Below are 23560 nucleotides of genomic sequence, written 5' to 3'. Positions count from 1 at the left end.
CCATAAGATACAGCGCCCCCCTCCAGCAGGAAGTAGTAAGAGATGCTACGCCCAAATTCCCAAATATACCAAGCTGGCTTTAGAGGTGGAATTGGCTCACTCCCCCTCTAAACCCAGACATATTGCTTTAAAAAAAAAAAATGGTTAAAAGATTCTTGTGTCCCAAATCAGAAGAGCCCTCTGGTGTGGGACAGAGAAAAACCAATATTTTTATTTAAAACAGGTTGATTATAAATGTGATCTCTTTCTAAAAAAGAAAAGGGGATATAATATAGATATATAGGAGGATATGGAGATGATAAGATAAAAGGGTAGATTAATGAACCTACTTTTAAAGAACAACTTGTTTAAAATGTTTTACATTGGTATAGATTTTAGTTTATGTTTAAAATGTTTTACATTGGTAAAAATTTTAGTTTATTAATACAAACTTGAAGTTAATTTTGTTATACTGTATATATATATATTTCTATTCTTGTTTGAGTATTATGTTTAACTCATTTAAAATTGTAATGGATGATTAAAAATAGATTAATAATCAGTCATCTATGATAATCATATTTGTAGCCATGTTAGTTAAGTCTTCTAGGTATACATAGATATATTTCAGATAGATAGGTAATCTTCAAACACTTCATAGACCTAGAGAATATGGCATTTAAATAACTTAGAATTCTGTTGACGTGAGACACAATTGCTCCTGGCTGCACCAATTGATCCCGAGAGAATGTTGGGCTTCTAAGACATTTCCATTTGGAAGTTTGTCTTTTTGGCACAAAATGGCCTACTGGGCAAAGAACTGCCCTTGCCTTGACTGCTGACAGTACAAATGCAATGCTGTCCTTTCTGGACAAGCGGGACACAAGGAAAGCGACCAATGTACTCTGCCAAGACAGGGTAAGATGGTCTCTCAGAATTCCTGCTTCTGAAAATGGTCTGTCAGATACTCTAGGCCTGTAGCCAATTTGAATGCACCAACAATGCTGAAAAACATTAGGTGACTGTCCAGGCTGCCAGCTGTCTTGGTCTACTTTTGCAAGATTCCCGAAAGTTGCTTGCATCCATCTACCATTTCTCAGGTACCATTATGTTCCTTCTCAGGTCTTTGATGTGGTTGAAGACTAGATAGTCGTAATTTCCTCAGTTATGATAAAAGATAAGTTAGCTATAAAACCTTAAACTCACAAATATAAGATAGATAGGACATCTTCTTTAATATTGTAACTATAATTCTTGCTCGGTAATTGTTTTGTTATATGTAATTTTACCATGTTAAAGTTAAAACCTTCCTTTTTAAAAAAGAAGAAAGGGAAGTGCTGTGGATATCACTCTATGTAAATAAAACACTGATGGCCAATGACCAGGCAGGAGGTAGGTGGGACAAGGAGAGAGGAGAATTCTGGGAAGCGGAAGGCTGGGGGAGAGAGACTGCAGCCACCGCCAGGAGAAACAGCATGTGAAGACGCCGGGAAGCCACCAGCCACGTGGCAAGGTATAGATTTATAGAAATGGGTTAATTTAAGATAAAAGAACAGTTAGCAGGAAGCTTGCCATGGCCATACAGTTTATAAGTGATATAAGCGTCTGAGTGATTATTTTATAAGTGGATTGTGGGACTAAGGGGCTTGGGGAACCTGGAGAGAAGCCCTCCAGCTACAGGGATGAAGGAGAGGGAGAAGAGGAAAGACTGACTGGGCTCCCTTCTTATGTGAGGCACACAAGCATAGGTGCCACCTTAGCCCAGGACCCTGTTTGGTTTTGCAGTTTTGTATTCTCTCTCTCTCTCTCTCTCTCTCTCTCTCTCTCTCTCTGTCTGTCTCTCTCTGTCTCTCTCTCTCTCTCTCTCTCACACACACACACACACACACACACACACACACACACACACACAAATCAGCCTAGTTACTTCACCTGCACATGCTATGTACACACATTCTGTGGTAGTTTGATGAGGATGGTAACCACAGGCTCGTATATTTGAATACTTGTTCTGCAGTTGGTGGAACTTTTTAGGAAGGATTAGGAGGTGTGGCCATGTTGGAGGAGGTGTGTCACTAGGAGTGGGCTTTGAGGTTTCAAAAACCCATAATGTCCTAGTTAGCACTTGCTTTCATTCTCTGTGTCGGTCTGTCTGTCTGTCTGTCTGTCTGTCTGTCTGTCTCTCTCTCTCTCTCTACATGCTATTAATTGATCAAATGTAAGTTCTCAGCTATTGCTCCAGCACCATGCCTGCTTACCTGCTGCCATGTTCCCCAGTACAATGGTCATGAACTCACCCTCTGAAATTTTAGAAAAGTTCTCAAATAAATGCTTTTTAAAAATAAATCTGCTTGATTATAGTGTCTCTTCACAGCAATAGAACAGTGACTAAGACATACTCCTTACCAAATAATGTAAATAGCAACCTCAGAAACCCCTTGGCCCCCTCTACTTGCATCAGACTACATATACTGCCAGTTTTGAACAACAGTATAGGTTTCTCTGGCTCTAATAACAATCAAATTTAGATAGTCTCTATTCAAGTATAGTTCCAATGTATCCAAATGTGAAAAACAGGAGTGATAGATACACCATGAATCAGTTTTGGATCCATATGCAGTAAGGCAAACTGAATTCTTCAAGTAAACCTTTATGGAGAACCCCCCTACTTACTATCCTATAACTATGTGTAATTGCACATACGTTTAAAATCAGATGCATTTTGGGAAGGGGCATACACTGTGGAAATAATAAATATATGACCCACTCTATCAATTAAAATGAAGGACCACCCAATATAAGCCACCCTTTCTTTAGATCTCATAGAGACCTTGGGCTGTAAATCGGGGGTCCCTGAGCTCTCTCATTCACATAGCCTGCTGTCCGTGTTGACAGTGTACTTACTCCCCTATCATCTGTACCACCACTGTGCTCCAAATAAAGTCATCTTGTTTTTTTGTTTTGTTTTCAAATTTGTATAAAGCCTTATTTTAATAATTCACTGTAAACAAGGCCAAGCACCTAGAAATATCCAGCCCAGACTCCAAGCCTCAGTAATGTGTGGGGACCACTCAGACCGGCCGAACTCCTTCGGGTAGTTACTCTTCTTCTCACTGCTCCCTCCCTGGCCTAAATCCTCCTGGGTTGTGGCTGCCACTTCCTTACCCCCTGGAGCCAGGACACTGGCTATCCGCTACACTATTACTGTACCTGGACCACTGCACTGCTCCCCGTGGGCTCCTCACACTCTGCCGCCACCTTTGTAAATGTGACTGGATAACTTCTCCCTTGAATTGTCCTAATTTGAAAGTTTAATATAACAACTTTCTTACTGTGTCCTACTATACCAAGACGTCCTGCTTTAGAAAGCCGTGATGTTGGGACTGGTGTGACGGCTCAGTGGGGAAAAGAAGCTTGTCATCAGACCCAACGACCTGAGTTCAACCCCCGCCGGGGGTGGGGGACACACAGTGGAAAGAGAGGATCAGCTCCCCAAAGTTGTCTTCTGACCTCCACATGTGCGTTGTGGCATGCATGAAATAATGTGCAAAGACCGACAGGCAGGCAGGCAGACAGACAGACAAATGTAATTTGGAAAGAAAGCCAGGCCGTTTCATCTCCCTCGATACCATCAATTTCCATCAGCTTCTCCTCTGTAGGCAGCTCTGCTACTCATCCTGGCGTTTCAAGTTCAGCCAGGGGCACACTTTGGACTCCCACAGGCTAGGAGCCAGCAGTACAGATGGGCAAGTCTGTGCCGCTCCTTCCTCGGAGCAGCCAGGTGGTACCACCTCACCTCGGCACAAGAGCTGCCTCTTGTACAGCACCCGAGCACAAAGCACCACAGCTACAAACATTTGGAAAAAGCCAAATGAACACTGGAGGGCTCTGACTTCCGTTTCCTTCTGTCCTCCGGCCCCGGAGCTGGAGCCACACAGCCTCAGCAGGAAACAGCCGCCGAGCGGAGCGGAAGTAGCCCCCTCCGCTGTGATGAGAAATCTGTGTCCAGGCACTGAAGGAGCTGGGGGTGGAGGTGACAAGACTGAGGTGTCAGGAACAAGATCTGACTCAGCGGCTTTCAAAACTTCTCATCCACAACTGACTCTTAACGCCTCTGATGCGTTTCAGCAGGCAATGGGGGAATCCAATTAACCAAGCTACAGATGTTGAAGAAAACATGTCTTTCTGTGGCTGAGCTTTATTGACAAGCACTGGGATGGAAATGAGAGATGGAAGTTCAGTCTAAACTTTACCATTCCTTGTTTTTAAATGTCATCGGCAGCCTATTCTCTCAGTTTACTCCATCAAGGCGGGAAATAGGACCAAGAAGGCTTGTCCTGTCTCAAATGGCAACTGGGTAGACTGAAGAAAATGACATTCTTGTTAACGTATCATCACTTATTACAGGAAGGTCTGCTCTTCACTCTTCAGGCATCAGATCCCCAGAGAATGAACATAACTGCCCATAATTCAGCTCCAGGGGATCTGATGCCTCTGCAGGCACCTAACACTCATGTGCACATGCCTAAAGACACACACACACACACACACACACACACACACACACAACACAACACAATTAAGATGTAATAAAATAAGAATTTTTTAAAAGAGAGAAAAATGGATATATTAACACTAAGAAGGCTGATTTTGAAGGTCTCATGAAAAACAAGGAAAGGTCTAAGAGTGTCAGCACACCCCAAACCTTGAAGGCAGGGGTGACGTTCTGTTTCTTGCTGCCTGCCCTTTGGCTTCCCATAAACAGTGTAGAAAAAGTCCTACACTGGATGAACAGAGGGTGCCATCGCTGCTCTGACTGCCACTTGCCAACTCTCAGCCAATCAGAGCAGGAGTGTGGCATGCTGATTTTGAGCCTGCTCTGGAGTCTCCTGACAGTCCCTCCCCAAAGCCAGGTGTTCATAGGAAGCCACAGGACACTGTACAAAAGTCAGTGTGCCAACATCAGGGGCTTCGGCGTCCGTTCATTTGAGATGCGTCTAGGACAATTACAGAAACATCCTGAGCCTTGAGTTCCTTCTCTCCCTCGCCTACTGTTCTTCCCTAGTCCCCAGCATGGAAGGGTCATTGAGCTGATGAGTACAAACTGCCCTGCACATAGTAGGTCCTGGAGATATGCTGACACCCCCTATTCCCGTTTCTCTTGCCCGTTTCAGAGTCACATAGGTACTGAAGGCAGCAGGCTGGGTACAGATTGGCCACAAATCTTCATTTTGCTGATGGTTGTCTAGAGACTGCTTTTGCTGATGACACATCCTATAACAAATGTCAGGAAAGGTCTTCTCACCCCGGCACCCTCACATTTCACAACCACTCGCTATTTCTCTGGTTTCTAAATGAAATAATTTTCATTAAAAAAAAAAAAAAATCTAGTGTTTTGCTTACCCATTTGGTTTTGGCTTCCTGGGTCCCGGCTCAAGGAACTGTGTCTCCTCCTCCATTTCCTGTGGAGGGATCCTGTTTTTCTGGGACAGCGGTGGCGAAAGCATTTCCCATTCATTGTCGTGGGTGGCGGCCTGTGCTGGAACTGCATCTAGACCAGCTTGACCTCGTCTCCTGCTCTTCCTTGATTGGCTGCTCAAACCAGCGACTTCCTCTAGTGCTAAAGGGTCTAGAGGCTTATTTCCTCCCAGAACCTGGGACTGGGGGCCCTTGTCCAAGCTGGGACTCAAGAACTTCTCCATAGTTCTGTCAGGAGACCCAGGCCTGGAATCCCTTGTTTCTGAGGATGGATCACCAACCTCACTGTGTCCCAAGACCATCCAGCTCTGCTCCTGTGCAGGAATTTCAAAAGATGCCCTCTTGTTGTGGTCAGAAGACGTTCTCTCTGCAGAACCAACTTTGACTTCATTGAAAGACTCAGGCTGGCATGTGCCTGGGACCCCTGCTAACTGAGTGTCTGGTGGCCGTGATTCTCCAGAACCTATGGATAATTGTTCTAATTCAGATAAGTTTTCTCCTGCTTCCCAGGCTTCTGGTTTCAATGGTGAATCTTTTTCATGGCTTACAAGTATGTAATCCACAGCTAGTGCATGAAGGTCTTCGCTTTTCTCTGGCCATTTATCTCTATCACATTCTAATTCTGTCTGCTGGGGCCCTTTTGCGGGAATTACTTTCTCTTCTTCTAACTCTAGTATCTCCTTGCTGACACCTAGAATATGAAAGTGAGAAGGAGAGAACAGGCTTAATTAACACATTGTATGATCTGTGATCTTCACAAACAATCACTTAAAAAGAGACAAGCTAATATATATTTTCATTTTGTGGACCTGTTCAATTTTCTCATGCACAGGGAAATTTCACAGTATAGTCATTACATTTATATATACTGAAGATGGTTAGACAATAGATTGGACGTACAGTTACTTTCTCTGCCTGCTTTGGTAGCAATACTTTAACAAACACACTAATTTAATTAGTGCTGGTTCCTTGAGGGTGTAGCTACTTGTGTGTGGGTGTGCGGGGGGGGGGGGGGGGGGGGGGGGGGGGGGGTATTGCTTACCGTTTGGTGATCTCATATCGCCACCTGCTGGTGAATCTGAATTATCTTCTGTTTCTAGTTCCCAGTCAATGTTTGATGGAGATGACTCTATGTTGGAACCTGTTCCTCCTACAGGTGAAGAGAGAGCCTCAGGGTCTTCATGAATATGCAGCACAGTCATCTGGTGTCTAGGCTGCCTGCTGTTGGTCTCAGAGTGGTTTTCCTCCCTTTGATCAGGAAGAGCAGAAAGCAACATCTCTGCTGCGTCACTCCCCAGAGAGGCATCATCTGGAGACCCAGCTTCCGGTGCTGTTTCAGCATCACCAGTAGGTTCTGTGAGGTAGGACAAATCAAAGGGGGGTGTGTATGGTGTCAGCGATTGCTTCAGTGTGCCTTCTTCAAATGGAAGATCGCCACCATAGCGGAAGTATTCAGGCTCTTTCATCAGATCCTCATCAATATTCTGGCCCATGACATCATATTCAAAATCACCCCAGGAAGCTTCAGATGAACATATATCTTGCTTTCCTGCATCCCCATCAAATGGTGTTTCAGGATGGCCCTCTGATAGAGTTAACTTACTCATGTCGTCTATAGTGCCCGTGGAAGTGTTGAGGCCTGAGGCATCACTGAAACTGTGGTCGAAGGCAGCTTCGCTAACATCCAGACAGGTGTCTGAGGCTAGCAAGATGTCAGTGAGCACAGCAGGGTTCTCAGAGGCCAAAGGTTGCTCACAGTCAAGCAAGGCTCCAGTGCCTGTCTGACTTTCAGGAAAAAGATCGTCTGACACCCAAGAGCCGTTGCCTTCTGTACTGACCTCCTGATGAGTTACAGAAGTGTCCGCATCTACATTTCCAGTGCCTGGGATCATCCTGTCCACTGCTTCCTCCTCTGGGTTGGCATCTTCCTCTAACACTGTTGAGCTTGTGTTGTTGTCTCCATGCGTATCAGAAGGTTCTGAGGCACTTTTGGAAGAGGCGGGCTCAGATGAGCCGTTTATATCCACCTGACTGTTGATTGGAGGCAGTGGTATTGCGTGTTCAGAATGGGGTTCTGAATTGTGTGGGAGAGATTCCTTCCCAAGTTCCGGAAGAGGGTCATCATTCATCTTTGGCTCAGCGAGGTAAAGCTCACTGGGTTCCACTTCAGGCCCCAGGTAAACGGCTGTGTGCTTCTCCATCTCTTGCTTTCCTTCAGAATCATGGCACACATCCGGGCTGCTGGAGGCCTGAGAGTTGCTGTCATGGTCACAGTGAGTCAGTATATCAGGATTCTCAGCATCTGCTTGAAAAGTGAAAGGCTGCTTGACATCCATCCACAAGTCAGGTGAAGCTGAGGCCACTTGCCCACCCTCTTGGGAGTTGCCGTGCAAAATATCTGGGACAAAGCGATGTTGGGGCTCACCGGGGCTGGCGCTCTCCCATTCGGAACCCGACTTCTTTATCAGTTCTGTGGTAGCATTGGCCGCAGGGAGACTTCGTGTGGCGGTGCTTGAGCCTGTCACCTGGCTGAGATAGGGTTTTCCTTGTTCCGGCCAGTTCTCTTGTTGGCGCTCTGTGGGTGAAACCCCGGGACTGATGAATCCGTTTTCATCTCTGTTAGTAAATTCTGCATCTGCAGGGTCCCAGACAGACAGCATGGATTTCTGACGCTGCTCTTGGGTGAGAGTTTCTGCAGGAAAGTCACCAGTGGCAGAGGACATGGCTGTGTGTTGTCCAGAATCTTTGTCTTTAATTTGGTTCAATATTACGAGCTGACTGAATCGATCGGCATCAGAGTCTAGCTGCTTTGGTTGAATGTTCCAAAGTTTCTCCTGTGACTTGTCCCCATTACTAGCTAGAATGGGTGACGTTAGTTTATCATGGAAAGGACTTGTATTGCCTGTGTCCACAGGTTCACTCTCACTCTGAATGGGTACACCCCAGGGACCTGAATTCTGGAATACCGGAGAAGTTGCCTCTAACTCACTCTCTGAGTTGGACAACTCTGCAGATACACTGGCATTTGGTCTCCCCTCCTGTAGAGGGCTGTTCCACCACTCACTACTGTCAGCAGAGAAGCCAAGCATTTCCAGTTGAGCAGGGTCTCTATCCTGGGGCTCGGTTCCAGGAGATACCTGCCATATGCTGTCTCCCACCTTCCCTCTTCCTGCAGCTTTGGCCTCCACAGATGTGTCCTGTGTGTCCATCTGCATGAGTGGTGACAAAATCCACTGACCAGGGCTGCTTTGTTGACTGTCACAGAATGGGTTTGACTTACTCTCGTGCTCTCTTGGCTCTGAACTACCCACAAAGACAGAAAACTCAGACTTGGGATCCTCTGTGGTTAAGAACTCAGGTTCATGCAATGAATCGCAAGCCCCAGATTCACTCTGAGAAACTTGGCATGTGGCCAAATGGAGGTCCTTCTCTACCAACTCTTCGTCATCCTCACTATCATCATCAGAACCGGAGCTTGTGGCTAGGATCCTAGGATCCTCTGGCTGCACAACTTCCAGAAAGTCAAGTTCATTTTCCTCTTGGTGGCTAATCATTGCATTTCCTTCCTGATATGCATGAGAATATTCTGAATATTTATCCATCCCAAGGCTGGATGAAGAGGATGAGTCACCATTGATAGACTCACTTGGAATCTCAGGAAATTTAGGATCCTTTTGATCAGACATCTTTCCAAACCCATCCTTTCTGTTTTTTGCAAAGTCCTTCATTTCAGTAATGACTTCTACTTGGGATTCAGTGGAAAATAGTTCTGATTCTTGATGAATCTGTTTGTTCCTGCCATCTTGATCCTCTTTCTGAAGTTCAGTACTGGGTCCACGGGTCCAGGAGGACAAAGCAACTGAAGAATCATTTAGGTCAGGACTCGACACACTTGAATGAGTACACTCACTAGAGAGGCTGTCTCTGTCATAATTTCCTGGTGAAAGGGTTTCTGGGAATCTGTTCTCAGTGCTCTGACCTGCAGGATTCGTAGCTGCTTCATAACTTATGTGACTATCCCACACATCACTATCTATATGGCCATCCCAATCGGCAAAGTTTTGAGGAGATTCATAAAGCAGCTTTTCATTTGCTCTTTCTGGCTCTAGAAAGTTACAGTCTTCAGTTTTCTCAAGTTCCATTTCTGATAAAGGCATATTTTTTATTAGATTAATCCTACCAGAAGTCGCGATGGTTTCACCCAAATTTCTGTGATCCATGAGAGATTCTTCTTGGGTGTCTTTTGTCTGCAAATTACTTGTGGGAGTCTCTGTTTGCATGGCAAAGGAGTCTAGAGTATAAGATTCCTTCTCAACTTCTAAAGCTTCCACTGGTCCCTCAGTCTGAGGACTGGAGGTGACTGAAAGAGAACTGATTTTGTCTGATGCACTGCAGATTTCTTGGTGTTCAAATGCAACTGAAAAAGACAGTTCCTGGTCACTGGGCTCTTTTCCAGAAACCCACGAGGCACCATCTACCTCAGAACCTACCGCTGCCTCCTTGTCAAGATGTCTACTGCCAGAGGATCCCAGGCCTTCAATCTCACTTTCACTCTGCCCGTATGTATGGCCTGTCCATGGATCTGACTGTGCAGTATGTTCTAGACTTTCCAGCCTGGTCACCAAGGATGCTGTGCCATCTTGGGACTCTGTCCATGCATCCTGGTCATCAGGCTGAGATGTAAGTGCTGCTGACTCACTGAGTCCAGGGGCTTCTAACATGTGACTGCCTTCACCATTTACCAAGTGTCCAAGACTTTTAGGAGGCCAAGTGCTTTGTTCCATATCTGTAGTATTGGGTGGACTTGATAATCTGAATGATGGCATATCTTTATCTCTCATGACAGAATCCCAAATACTGTTTGCAATTAACTGCCCACTCTTCTCATTCAGGGCATGGAATTCACTGGGACCAGTGTCCCCGGTGGACTCGGCAGAGGCAGAGAGGTCCCAGTCTACCTGATTTGCTTCCTGATGCTCCGTGCCCCATGGTTCCAGCTGCTTCACCGAGAACCGGGTTTCAGGTTCACTGTTTGCAGCTGTATAACCTTCTGCTTGACCGTCGCCACTGATCGCCACGCCCCCACTGCAGTCATCCCAGTCCAAGTCATTATCCATGTCCGAGATGGTCGCGGTGGACTGTGTGTCCTCTAGAATCACTCGGTTCCATGTGTCAAGGCTGTCCGGGGCTGCCTGGCGTGAGTTGGTGTTGCTGTGTAGAAGGGTGAGTTGTCGGTTTGCCTCATTGTACAGCTGCATCATGCTAGGGTCATCGTAACTGGATGGGCTGCTCTCCCCCACGTCATCCTCCATGGAAGCATTCTCATCTTCTGCACGCTCTGTCTTGAGTAAATCTTTATCTGGGTGATGTGCGTCATTTCCTTCAGGCTTATCGTCTGCATGAGGTGATGCCCACATGTCTAGGTTCCCAGGACCAGAACCAATTCGATTTCTCTGAGGCTGCTGTGGTGACGTTGCAAGAGCCTCAACCCCTTCTGCAGGACAGTCAGTGTCTTTTGCCTCAAAACCATTCTCTTTAGCAAAGGGCTTGTTTTCCATTTCCTTTTCATCTCCAGCGTATGTTGGTGATGTGTAAGAGTCAGAGGTGGAGTAGTTGGTGTCTAAGGGAGATGGGACCGAATCTTCTCCTAGGTTGGATGCGCTGTAATCAGAGCATTTATATGACAAGAAGGAATCTTCCCAAGGAGCTAATACATCTGGCCCTCTTTTCTTAACACTCTCCTCAAAGAGGTTCCAGGAACCTTCCTTTTCATACACCTTCCCTCTGGCTTCAGGATCCACCAAACCATTCTGGTCTTCTCCTGGTAGTCTAGAATTATTCCATGATTGACCCAGATCAGAAATGGGGCTTCCAGATGTAAGAATACTTTCCTTGGAGGCACTGCTCTTCTTGCCCCAGATGTCTGGAGCTGCATCTTCATTGACCTCAACAAGGGAGTTGTCCAGTAGATCTGCAGCAGGGAAAGAAAACCCACTTTTGGCCATAGCCCACTCATTCGGGTCCTGCACAGAAGGTCTCTCATTGTTAGTGGGATGAAGATTCCAAGTATTTTGCAGAGCCTCGCCATTATCTTTCCTATCAAATGCACCCCAGGCCGGGAAGGGCACGGTAACTGCAGCTTCAACCGAATCTGAGGGATTTCCCCAGGGCTCGGGCATCGTTGTTGGTGAATGACCTGAATGCCACAAAGCAGCAAAGTCTTCTATGAGGTGGTTTGTCCCTTGAGGAGAGGCATCTATCAACTGTGGCCTCTCTATGGGCAGGTGCTGACATTGTAAGCTCTCTTCCTTCTGGTCCTGGATATCGTGGCTGCCCAGCTCAGGCTGAGCAAATTCAGCTTCCCAGGGATCCGACTTTGGGAGTCCAAGACTCTTTGGTTGGAATGTGGGATCTGAGGTTCTTTCAACAGGGCCTGACTTGTGATCTTTCCATGATTCAGGGCTCTGGAAGACAGACTCTTGTTCACTGGAGCTCCATGCATCTCCAATATTTTTAGAATCAATGTCCAAGCCACCCCACCAGCTGCTGCACCGTGTACGGGTCTGAGGTGGGCCCAGGTGTCCTGTGTCAATTGCATTTTGGATCATAGCTTCTGGATAGAGTGGGGCTGGCTCTTCAGCTGACGGTGAGATTTCAACAAAGCTATTCATAGGTGTTGGTGGGATCCTCTTTGGACCTGAAGGGATATTCTTCAGCCTTTGCGGGGAAGAAGGTTCATCTCCCGCAAAACATGTCAGGCTTAAATTTCTTTCAGAGTTATCTCCTGAGCTTTCTTGCCTCTGGACAAACTCTTCATCAAATTCCACAAGGCTGTCTTTCCCAGTCTCTGACAAGAGTGAACTGGAGGAGTAATTAGACATGTTGATCCCCATCTCACCAAGTCCTTTAGGCCCTGCAGAGAGGTTTCCTTCCGATGAATCACTGTTGGGGAAGTCATCTTCTGGCGAGTAGTCTGCAGAATGGGAAGATGGCTGGGATTGCTCAGAAGCCATGGGTGCTGGGTCAAAGTTGAAGAGGTCAAAGTGTTCACTGTGTTCCCCAGAACGCACATGTTCCTCTGCAACAACCCCTTCGGGAATGGGGCTGTAGGAGTCAAATCCTGGGAGGAGGCTGTGGTGAGGCCCAGCACCCTCTCCCACCGGGCTGTCATCACTGAGGAACACTGAGCTCTCCTTGGATGAACGGCTGCTCCTGATGGTGGCCAGACCACTGTCAGGACTAACAAGGTCCATGTTGACATCTACCTGAGCTTGATTAGAATCACTGAGCTCTGGGGGGTTTTCTATGAAATTCACAGAGCTGGGCTGCGGCTCTACGTCAGAACCATACAGTTCCATAATCCCGGAAGAGCCCTGGGACAGGGGGGCGCTGCCTGCCACAGCTTCTGTGGAGGATGTCCGACTGTTGGAGACCATCTCTGCACACCTCCTGTTGATGACCTCCTTGACAAGAAGAACCACCTGCTCACAGGTCACAGAAGGGTCCTCCTGCTGGTACACCAGGATCTCATCGCAGCCACATTCAAAGGGCTCCAGTTCCAGGCAAGGGTTCTGACTTTCTTCCAATTCACAGCAAATCTACGGGAGGAACAGGGGTTTGTGTGAGCGTGCCGCTATCCCTTGCATTTTGTCTTTCTCAACTTTTCACTAATGATGTGTGAATTTTCACATATATGGGCCACATTTGCTTCATTTCTTACCTTCTTTTCCTCCATTTAACTCCTTCCATGGCCCCAAATTCCTCTCAAATTCATTGCCTTTTTTTCTTTATTTTTATCATAAACACATAAACAATAAATATGAGTAAATATATAAATATAATTTGCTGAGTCCGTTTAATGTTTCTCATGTACGTATGTTTTTAGAGATGGCCACGTGGTGTTAGATAGCTAATTAGGGGGCTCATTTCTGGGGAACACTGATCGTCCTGGCTAGTTTTATGTCAACTTGACACAAGCTAGAGTTATTTGAAAGGAGGAGCCTCAACTGAGGAAAAGCCTCCATAAGATCTGACTGTAAGGCATTTTCTTAATTAGTGATTGCTGGGGGAGGGCCCAGGCCATTGTGAGTGGTGCTATCCCTGAGCTGGTGGTCCTGGGTTCTATAAGAAAGCAGGCTGAGCAAGCCATGGGAGGCCAGCCAGTAGGCAGCACCCCTCCATGGTCTCTGCATAGCTCCTGCCTCCAGGTTCCTGCCCCATTTGGGTTTCTGTCCTGACTTCCTTCAATGCTGAACTGTGATGTGGAAGTGTGAGCTGAATAAACCCTTTCCTCCCCAACTTGCTTTTTGGTCATGGTGTTTTGTTGAAGCAATAGAAACCCTAAGTCACTGATTCTCCCTTTATCAGCAGGCATTAATTGCCTATGTCCCTTCTTCTAGGGTAGGATCTTGTGAGCTTTTCCCCATGTACATTAGCATTTCAACTAGTGCTATCATGGTTTGGCTCTTACTTAGGCAACGACATTGTTGAGACTGCATGGGTGGAGCTTCTCTGTCATATATGAAAGACAAAGTCTAAGCAGACATTCTGGCCCTCTGACTCTTGCAGTCTTTACACACACATACACACACACACACACACACACACACACACACACGCACGCATGCACACATGTGCACGCACACGCACATGCACACGCACACACACCATTCCACAACATTCCCTGAGCCTTAGGTGTAGGGATTGTGTTGTAGATGTATCAGTTGGTGACGGGTACCCCACAGTCAGTTGTTCTATGAATTTTGATGAGCTGTGGCTTTCTGTCATGGTCTCTGTCTGTTGCAAACAGAAGTTTCTTTGATGAGGGGTGAGAGCCACAGTTATCAGACTGGATCTGGGCACAGGATGAGCACTGTGGGAGGGGCCTGGACACTGGATGTGGCAGGGGTGGGCTAATGTCAGAAAAGTTAATCAGACTGCGATGGCATATAGAGCATGCAAAAGGGACAAAGTCTGGGGGTTGAGAATGGTGGCCTTAAAAAAGCACGTGCGTGTGTGTGTGCGTGTGCGTGTGCGTGTGCGTGTGTGTGTGTGTGTGTGTGTGTGTGTGTGTACGTACATGACCATTTTTGTATGTTTTCTTTTGGAGGCTAGAGGACAACTTCAGGGTCATTCTCAGAAATGCTGTCTACCTCCTTTTGAGACAGGATTTCTCACTGGCCCAGAGCTTATCAATTAGGTTAGACGATTAGCTAGCAGGCCTCAGAGATCCTTGTCTCTATTTCCTCAGTGCTAAGATGATAAGCCTGTGCCACCATGCCCAGCATTTATTTTTGAGGCAAGTACTTTATTTACCAAGAGAGTCAACTCCCCAATCCCTCTTCCTCACTGTTTTTGTGTTTTGCTTTTATTCTGAGACAGTGTCTCATGTCATGCAGGCTGATCTCAAACTCATTCTATAACTGAGGATAACCTTGAACTTTTGAGCTTCCTGCCCATGGTGCTTTGGGTGGGAAGCCCCAACACACCTTAGTCTTGGGGATCTGAACACATCATCCCCAGTTGGTGGTGCTGTTTGGGGAGGTTTAGATGGTACAGCCTTGTAGGAAGAAGTACATCACTGGGGTGGACTTTGAGATGAAAAGCCTTGGGCCACTTCCAGCTTGCTCTATCTGCTTCATGGTAAAGGATGTGAACTGTAAGCCCCCTGCTCCTGCTGCGTACCTGCTGCCTGCTGCTGCCTACTGCTCTGCCATTATAGATTCTAACCCCCCAGGAATCATAACCCAACAGAAGCTCTTTCTTATGTACATTGCCTTGGTCAGGGTGTTTTATCACAGCAACAGAAAAGTAGTATACTGCCTCTAGCTCTTCGGTACTGGGTCTATAAGAAGAGTGTGTCACAGTGCCAGACTGATGTGGTGCACGTGATTGAACTCAGGACTTTGTACATGCTGGGCAAACAGTCTGTTAACTGAGTTATATCTGTAGCCCATTATTTTTCTTAATATAAAATTAAACTGTGAGAGGCTAGAAAGATGGCTCAGTGGTTAAGAGCACTGACTGCTTTTCCAGAGGACCCAGGTTCAATTCCCAGAACCCACATGGCAACTCACAACTATCTGTAACTCCAGTTCCAGGGGATCCGACACCTCGCACATACATGCAGGCAATACGCCAATGTACATAAAATAAGAAAATAAGTTATTACAAAATTAAACTGTGTCCATCTGTCTACAAAGAAAGCCACGAACAACCAAGACCCAGGTACCAATGCACTCAGCTTAGTCTACCGCCAGCTCCTTCTCGGGCTCCATCAACCTGTTCAATCAACTTAAAATGTAGATGAGTCAGCTGCTCCACTTCACTGGTTTCTGAGAGTCACAGGTAAAGGTGTTTAAAACCACCAACAGCCTTTCCCAGGTGTAACGTAGCTCCATCTCCCAACAGATGTGGAATTTGAGTCTGCAGAACCCCTGGATGCTGACAAAGTGTTCGAATAGGAGAGGAAGCTAGCCCTGGCCTAGCCCTGATAGAGTGTTAAGGCAAAGGAAAAGGTGGGAAAGGGAAAGAGCCATAGGTTGAGCTTCCCTGTGGCACCCAGGCACCCTCTGTTCCTTCTTATCCTGGGGAGCACAGACGTGGAACCCTGAACAGACCAAAGTGCCTGGGATGCAGAGGGACACAGAACCAGACAACCAGTTCCAGACCAGGCTGGGCTGCAGTGCTTGGACGTTTAGGGAACATCAAGAGTGTTTTGCCATGCTGAGCTTTTGAACAAGCCCTACAGGATTAACAGGGGTTAAAAATGATGGGGGAGATAACAGCCGTAAGAGGCCATGGAAATGGCCTTGATGGTACTAACAGCGGCATTCACCGAGTGCTTGCCCACACCAGCACAGTTGTAAGTGCTTCACGGTCACAGTTTCTTTTATTCTCACAGCAATCCTACGAGGCTGTGCAAACCCACGCTTTGTTGACAAGGAAACAAAAACTAGGGAAGGATTAATGATTCAACAATTCTCTGCTAGTGTGATGGGACCTGAGGTTTGAACTCTGCAATTGAGCTGCAGAGGTGGACTCTTCACTATGGGACCACAAGACAAAGAAGGACCCCTTGGTGCAGAAACTGCCCCCTCTGGGTTTAGAGGAAGTGCCTTTGGAGCCTGCTTGTGGGGTGAGGAGAGAAGAGGAAGTGTGGGCTCCAGGGCTTTTGACCACTTCATTTGCTTAAAGAAGCTTACTTTCAAAATGGTTTGAAAAAGCAGGTCCTGAGCCGGGCGGTGGTGGTGCACGCCTTTAATCCCAGCACTCGGGAGGCAGAGCCAGGCGGATCTCTGTGAGTTCGAGGCCAGCCTGGGCTACCAAGTGAGTTCCAGGAAAGGCTCAAAGCTACACAGAGAAACTCTGTCTCGAAAAAACCAAAAAAAAAAAAAAAAAAAAAAAAAAAAAAAAAAGCAGGTCCTGCTGCCAAGTGATTCGACAACTATGACGGCTGACACTTGGACAGCTTATGTCTTGCCTCCAGGAAGTTAATGAACAAAAAGGGTAAAACCTACCTTTTGTTATGGTTTGGCAGTAAAATATCCCCCATGGCCTCATGCATTTGAACCCCCGGTCCCCAGCTGCTGGTTATGGGCAAGCTATGGAACTTTTTAGACATGGGTCCTAGCTGGTGAACATAGGCCTGTAGGGTCAGCCTTGGAGGCTGCAGGGAAGCCCTGCGTCTTATCTGACCCTATGCTTCCTGACCCACCACAGTGTGATAAGCCATGCCACAAGCTCCCACTCGCCACAGCTGCCAGCTGCCATGCCTTCTCTGCCGTGATGGACAGTGTCTCTGAGCTATGAGCCAAAACAACGAGTGCATCCTCGAATCCAAATGCACAGTGCGTTAGCACTGGAAAAGCCACAGTTGGTGATCCAACAGGTATGTGGGCCAGAGGAGGGGAGACAAAATGCACCCGTGGCAAGGGCATCGTGTTCTTATCTGAACTTGAGAAAGCAGAGAGCGAATCAGGGAGTAAGTACAGTCATGTTAACACGAAGGAGCCAAGTGGAGCTGTGAGAGGACAGAGGGGAGATGCAGGAAAGAAAGAAATAACGGAGACTTTGCCTCTTGCCGCCTGTGATAGCCAAGAACTCTGACTCTCTAGTGCGGTTCATATTAACCAGTCGTTATATCCATATCTATTTCTATCTCAATGTTAGTTATTAATTATAATAGCTAACTCGGCTCATACATCCAGTGACCTGTTGTGATTAACTTTTCTCCTTCTTCTCCTCCTTCTTCTCCTCCTTCTTCTCCTTCTCCTTCTTCTTTCTTCTCCTTCTTCTCCTCCTCCTCCTTCTTCCTCTTCTCCTCCTCCTTCTCCTTCTTCTCTTCCCCATCCTCCTCCTCCTTCTCCTTCTCTTCCTCCTCCCCACCCTCCTCCTCCTCTTCTTTTTGCTTTCTAGGATTTGTGTTAAAAGGCTCCACCATCACCCTTCAAGACCCAACTGATTACCTCGTGAGAATCTGAGCATCTGCACACTGTGTTTGCTAAGGCATCAGATCACTTGTTCTCAACACTGGGCACCACGTGGGTATTGAGGCAGTGACTAGGTGAGTTATCACCAGGAAACAGTCTCATGAGAAAACAGTGGAAAAGGAGGATTCGCCTTTATTTGGGTGAGAAAGAGCTGATTGTTTTCTTTATGGGTTCAGTCTAGAAGGGGAACAGTTGTGGGGCTCTGCTATGGTCTTCTGTCCCCCACAGGTATGTGCACTCAAAGCTTGGCTCCGATGTGGTGGTGATAGTATTGATGTGTTGTTAGATGACAAGGGCACCATCTAGGAGGATCACTGAAGGCTTCAAGGGATTGTATTAATCATGTTGAGAATGGGTGGTTACAAAGCAAGTCTAGTCTCTTGCTTCCAGGTTCGCTATGTGATGCTGTCCACCAGAATGCCCTCACCACAACAATGCACAGGTCAGTGGCATGCCCTTGAATCTCTAGAAGTGTAAACCAAATAAATTTCTTTTCTTATAAAGTACCTGGCCTCTGGTGTTCTGTCAGCAGCACAAAATGGACTGACAGCCTTTCTAAAAATGAAACAATATGCAATGTACCCTGATTTCTCCGCCAAGTCCGGTCTCAGGACTCTATCTCCTGGGCCTATTTTCTAATGAGACTGCAGTACATTATTATCTTTTACCACATGTCCTTAATTCCAGAAATTCACAAACAGTGAACCAGAGAGAGGGAGGCTCACCTGGCTGCACAGTTCCAGGTTATGGGAGTACACGGCAATTTGCTGTTTCGGCTGCCCCTCCGTCGTCATGTAGCTCGCAATCAGGATGAGGACATCAAACCCGAACTTGTCTGTGAAGGCTTTCAAGTCACTGGTGATGTTGCTGTGGAACAGACAGTCCTGAAAAACAGACATATGAGATTAGCACCAAACTGCCAGCTTCAGACAGGTGGCCACAGATCAGCTCGTGCCTGTGATGTATTAGGACAGATAGTTATCATCAGGGGTGAGTGAAATAAATGCTTTGAGAAATTTTGGACACGCCCATTTTCTGGCATAAAATACACTTTACTGATTTGTTTTCCCAAACTAAGAAAATAAGACGTTTCTGCCATTATTTTCAACAAGGAACACACCTTTATGAAATATTTATCAAGTATTTCAAAGGAACATCTAGCCCTTATGATTTATAATAGCCATATAAGAATTTCTGTTAACTCTAATCTCAGCCTGTCACTAGAAAAGCAAGAAGCATCATATACCAGGGGTCTGTGTGACTGTCTCTTTTCCTTCAGGAAGTATGGTAAAGTACATATTCTGTCTCCTGGTCTTCACACACAGTATTCTGATATACTCCTATCCTATGATATTGGTTTTTTGGTGTTGTTGCTGTTGTTGTTATTTTGGTGCCTGTAGTGGTTTGAATGTGAATGTTCCCCACAGGCTCAGGATATTTGCACAATTAGTCCCCAGTTGGTGGTGCCATTTGTGGGAGTTTAGGAGGTCTAGCCTTGCTGGAGAAAGGGGGACAGGCCTTGCCCTACTTTCAGTTTGCTCACTCAGCTTTGTGCTTGCATTAAAGATACAATCTCTCAGCTCCCTGCCCCTTCTGCCATGCTTCCTCATCACAGTGGACTCTTATCCCCCTGGAACCATTAGCCAAAATAAATTCCTTCTTTCATAGATTGCTTGGTCATGGTGTTTTATCACAGCAACAGAAGGAACTGATACAGCATTGCGTGTGTGTGTGTGTGTGTGTGTGTGTGTGTGTGTGTGTGTGTGTAAACGGATGTCAGAGGACAACTTTTGGGAGTCAGTTCTTTCCTTCCTTGCTGGGCAGGTCTCTCTGTTTCTGGTGCTGCTCTGCATACCCTGGGCTAGCTGGTCTGTGAACTTTCAGCCTATTCGGTCTCTACATCTCACTTTACTGAAAGAGTTCTAGATTACAGATGTGTGCCATTGCACCTGGATCTTGTGTGTAGGTTCTGGAGACTGAACACATGTTGTCAGGCTTGTGCTTCAAGCACTCTTATCTTGTGAACACCTCACTGGCCCTACAAGTTTATTTTCTATGTTTATTGTTAGTTTCCATCCAAAATTCCCAAAGACGAACTTGGATGAATTGATTGAGGAATTCTTTTTTGAGACAGGGTCTCATGGATGTGGCACTGGGGTGTTGAACCCAGGGCTTTGTGCATACTAGGAGAGCATCTAGCAACTGGGATGTAGCTCCAGCCCCTGAGGGATTTTTATTGCAGTGCAGAAGTCCAGGAGAATTTTGTAATGTTGGGGCTACCTTGCTATAAAGGGCAGGTGTGGAGAGAACAGTAACTGCAGCATTCCCAGAATGTAGCTCATGTCACCTACAGAAAATGTGTTCACTTTTCAAGGTATATCAATTAGAGTGAGGCCACTTTGCCCATACAATTCTCTTTCTTCTTTCAAGAAGCTTAGTGAAGCCTGTATTATACCTCTGGTATTCATATCTGGTATATACTAGTTGTTCAAGAAATATTTGTAAAATGATTGGAGAGAAATAAACAAATTTAATCTATGCTATACCTCCACTCTCACTAAACACACACACACACACACACACACACACACACACACACACACGAATGCACATATGCATGCACACACACATACACAATCACTATATCAATGAGTTTTACATCTGTGGATTCAAACAACAGTTGATCAGATCATATATGTTTAGAAAAAATACATCTCTACCGAACACATCCAGACTTGGTTCTTGTTATCATCCCCTAAATAATACAACCTCTATCTGCATGTTTTAGGTATTATAAGTCATCTAGAGATGATTTAGAGAATGCAAAAGGATGTACATGGGTTAGACATAAATTCAATGCCACTTTACAAAAGACACTTCAATATCTATAGATTTGGGTATTCAAAGAGGGTTCTCAAAAAATCAACCCCCTACAGATACTGGGAAATGGTACACGTATACACACACACACACACACACACACACACACACACACACACACACGCACATGCTCATGCACATGCACAAACACACCATCAACATCCACATCATCCTTATCATGTAAAATCAATTAACTGATAGTTTATCCAGCTATCAGTGAAAAACATCATTGATGTACACTCAAGGGATTTAGAAATTTTATGCATTTTTATTACAATAATAATTGTAATTATACTTGTTGTGGTACAATATTAAAACTTTACAGAAGTATTTACCATAGAAAACGTGATTGTCATACCACCCCTTCACAACCATTGTGAATGGCCAAATAGGTACATGTAGTTATAGATCTGTTACCACATTAATATTTACACAATGTAGCTACTTAAGACTATTTACCAGCCATCAAAACATTACCATTAACACAGGCTCTACAATTTTGCTGAGTGGAATCTTAAGGTCTATGAAACCCCTAAGAGACCCTTGGTGAGTGGGGCTTCTATGTGTTGATGAGGCTTGGCTGTCTGTTTTGTTTGTTTGTTTTTGTTTTCGTTTTTTTTGAGACAGGTCCTGGAACTCACTAGGTAGACCAGGCTGGCCATGAACTCGAAGAGATCCACCTGCCTCTGCCTCCTGAGTGCTGGGACTGAAGCTGTGAGCCACCATGCTGGGCTTCTCAAGGCAGCTATTCTTGTCAGGGATTTTATAGGTCACTTTCTCTTTTAGGTTAGAAGGAAGTACACACGAGAATGACAAAGCCTTCGGGATGTATTATTGATGGATACAAAGGAGTTGTTGATCTGACTTGGTAGTGAAGTTTGTGATGTTCACATACAAGAACCTTAGAAGTATGTGACCCAGGAAGTACACTGCCAGCACCCAGGCTTTTAATCTGGTGTCTGAATGCCATCACAGCAATCATGAATAGATATTTTTAGAGAATGAATTCACCCACAGGAGTTTAGAGTACACCTCCTTTGAGCCAGACTATCCCTTATGTGTAATAAGCATTCACTAGGTAAAATAGTTCAAAGCGTCATTGGTGATTGATGAAGATACTTGATGTTGGAATTTGTGCCACTATGGATCTAAAGCAGAGCTGATCCTGAAAGCAAACAGGAAAGACACTTATCTACAGCTTATCATCAACAACTGAAGACTTTGTAAGAAGCCTCAAAATGTTCTTTTCTAAATACTTGTAAGTATATGAACCCCCTAACACATCCATAAACCCCTACAAGGAAGGCACACCTTCTGAAGACATTTTTACATGCATTGGTAGAACAGGTTAATTTGACTTCACAGATGAAGATTCAGAAGCATTATTTGAAGCTGTACTTGTGGGCATTCAGCTATTCACGAATGCTGGCTACATCAGAAGCTATTTGGATTCTTCTTTGCTATAGAGTCTCCTCACATCTTGTCCAGTAGCACTGGTACCATCTCCACCCACACCCCAGACTTACTAAAGCTTCATCTCCTCTGCATCCCACCTACACAGCTCTGCATTAGCAAGGGATTGGTCCATATATTTTCCTGCAACCAGTCCGTGGGAATCTCAGTGCTCTCCTGGGACTTAGATGGATAACACCGCCAACTCCTAATTCTTTATATTGACCTCATCACAAAAACACCCTGGGCTGTGCAATCTAAACATTTTGCTGGGGATTGTTATTTAGTAGTTGAGAGACCAAATCCAAGAACATGTGTTTTCATCATGTTCCTTAAGTAATTCTTTCAGTCTAGGTCTTCTAGGTAAGATTGTCCAATCCTCCAATGGGTGACCACAAACCAAATTCCACAGAATTTAAGGAATTACTGATAAAAAAAATTATGTAAGCTGTTTTGGCATGCTATCTAAACCAGATACATTTTACAGTCACCCCAAACAAAGACCAGCATTGATGCCCCATGTATTCTAATAAATTTGTCCAAGCCAGATCCCATCCTCCTGGCCTAAAGGTAGTGTCAAGAGTTCCATATTTAAAACAGTCAAACAAGGGAATGAGTGAGAATCCTCGGGAATCTGAGGCACAGTCTGTTTGTTCTGCTTTTGTGCTGGTGCTGTTTGCATAGCATATAATTTATTATTGTCTCCTAGCTATGCAGGGAGTCATGTGCTGCAGTGGCTCTTACGTTGCTGACGAGCGATGCTGGCCCTGAGTAAACAGCTCTTCATCATCAGCTCAGCTCCACTGTAGACACAGGTTGGCATTTTATTTCCCCATCTGCCTTCTACCTGATAAATTACTGTTTTAGTTACATGTATACAAATACGATTTGTTAACCTGCTCAGATGTCTGCAAAACGTTTCTTCACTTTCAGTTAGATTACATATACACATATGCATTTCCCACTTAGAAAATAAAGGGATACTTGTCTCTATAATTTACCATTCAACTCCAGGAACAGACACGCTCTACATTTCTGAACCTCACTGGAGTTTAGGAATTTACTTATCATGGGAACTGGCCAGCCAAATCAGGAAAAAATGGCAATTGCTTCCCATCAGAGTCCAGGTCCCAAAGATTCAATCATCAAACATTTAGAAGGTTGTGAATCTGTTTGCCTGGAAGATCTCTAGCTTTGGAATTAGACAAATCTAGAAAGTTAGGACACAGAAAGGGTTATTATTTCCTAGCCAAAAGCTAATGTAGAGATCTGAAGAACCC

At 45.5% G+C, this 23560-nt stretch overlaps 1 protein-coding gene across 10 annotated transcripts in view; it reads right to left on the bottom strand.

The window, feature by feature from the left end:
* Positions 1–23560, bottom strand: part of Prune2 (prune homolog 2 with BCH domain) — a 262014-nt gene that overhangs the window by 80750 nt on the left and 157704 nt on the right. For all 10 annotated transcript variants that reach the window (XM_028874880.1, XM_028874885.1, XM_028874884.1 and 7 more), the window contains exons 7-9: positions 18674–18832; positions 6500–13055; positions 5383–6148 (exon numbers count right to left, since the gene is read on the bottom strand). In XM_028874880.1, coding sequence (XP_028730713.1) covers positions 5383–6148; positions 6500–13055; positions 18674–18832 — 7481 coding nt within the window. The remainder of the gene's footprint in view (positions 1–5382; positions 6149–6499; positions 13056–18673; positions 18833–23560) is intronic.

The sequence above is a fragment of the Peromyscus leucopus genome, chromosome 1, assembly GCF_004664715.2.
Source record: "Peromyscus leucopus breed LL Stock chromosome 1, UCI_PerLeu_2.1, whole genome shotgun sequence".
Lineage (NCBI taxonomy): Eukaryota > Metazoa > Chordata > Mammalia > Rodentia > Cricetidae > Peromyscus > Peromyscus leucopus.
The sequence above is the reverse complement of the archived record's forward strand: the minus strand, read 5'-3'. Positions and strand labels throughout refer to the sequence as shown.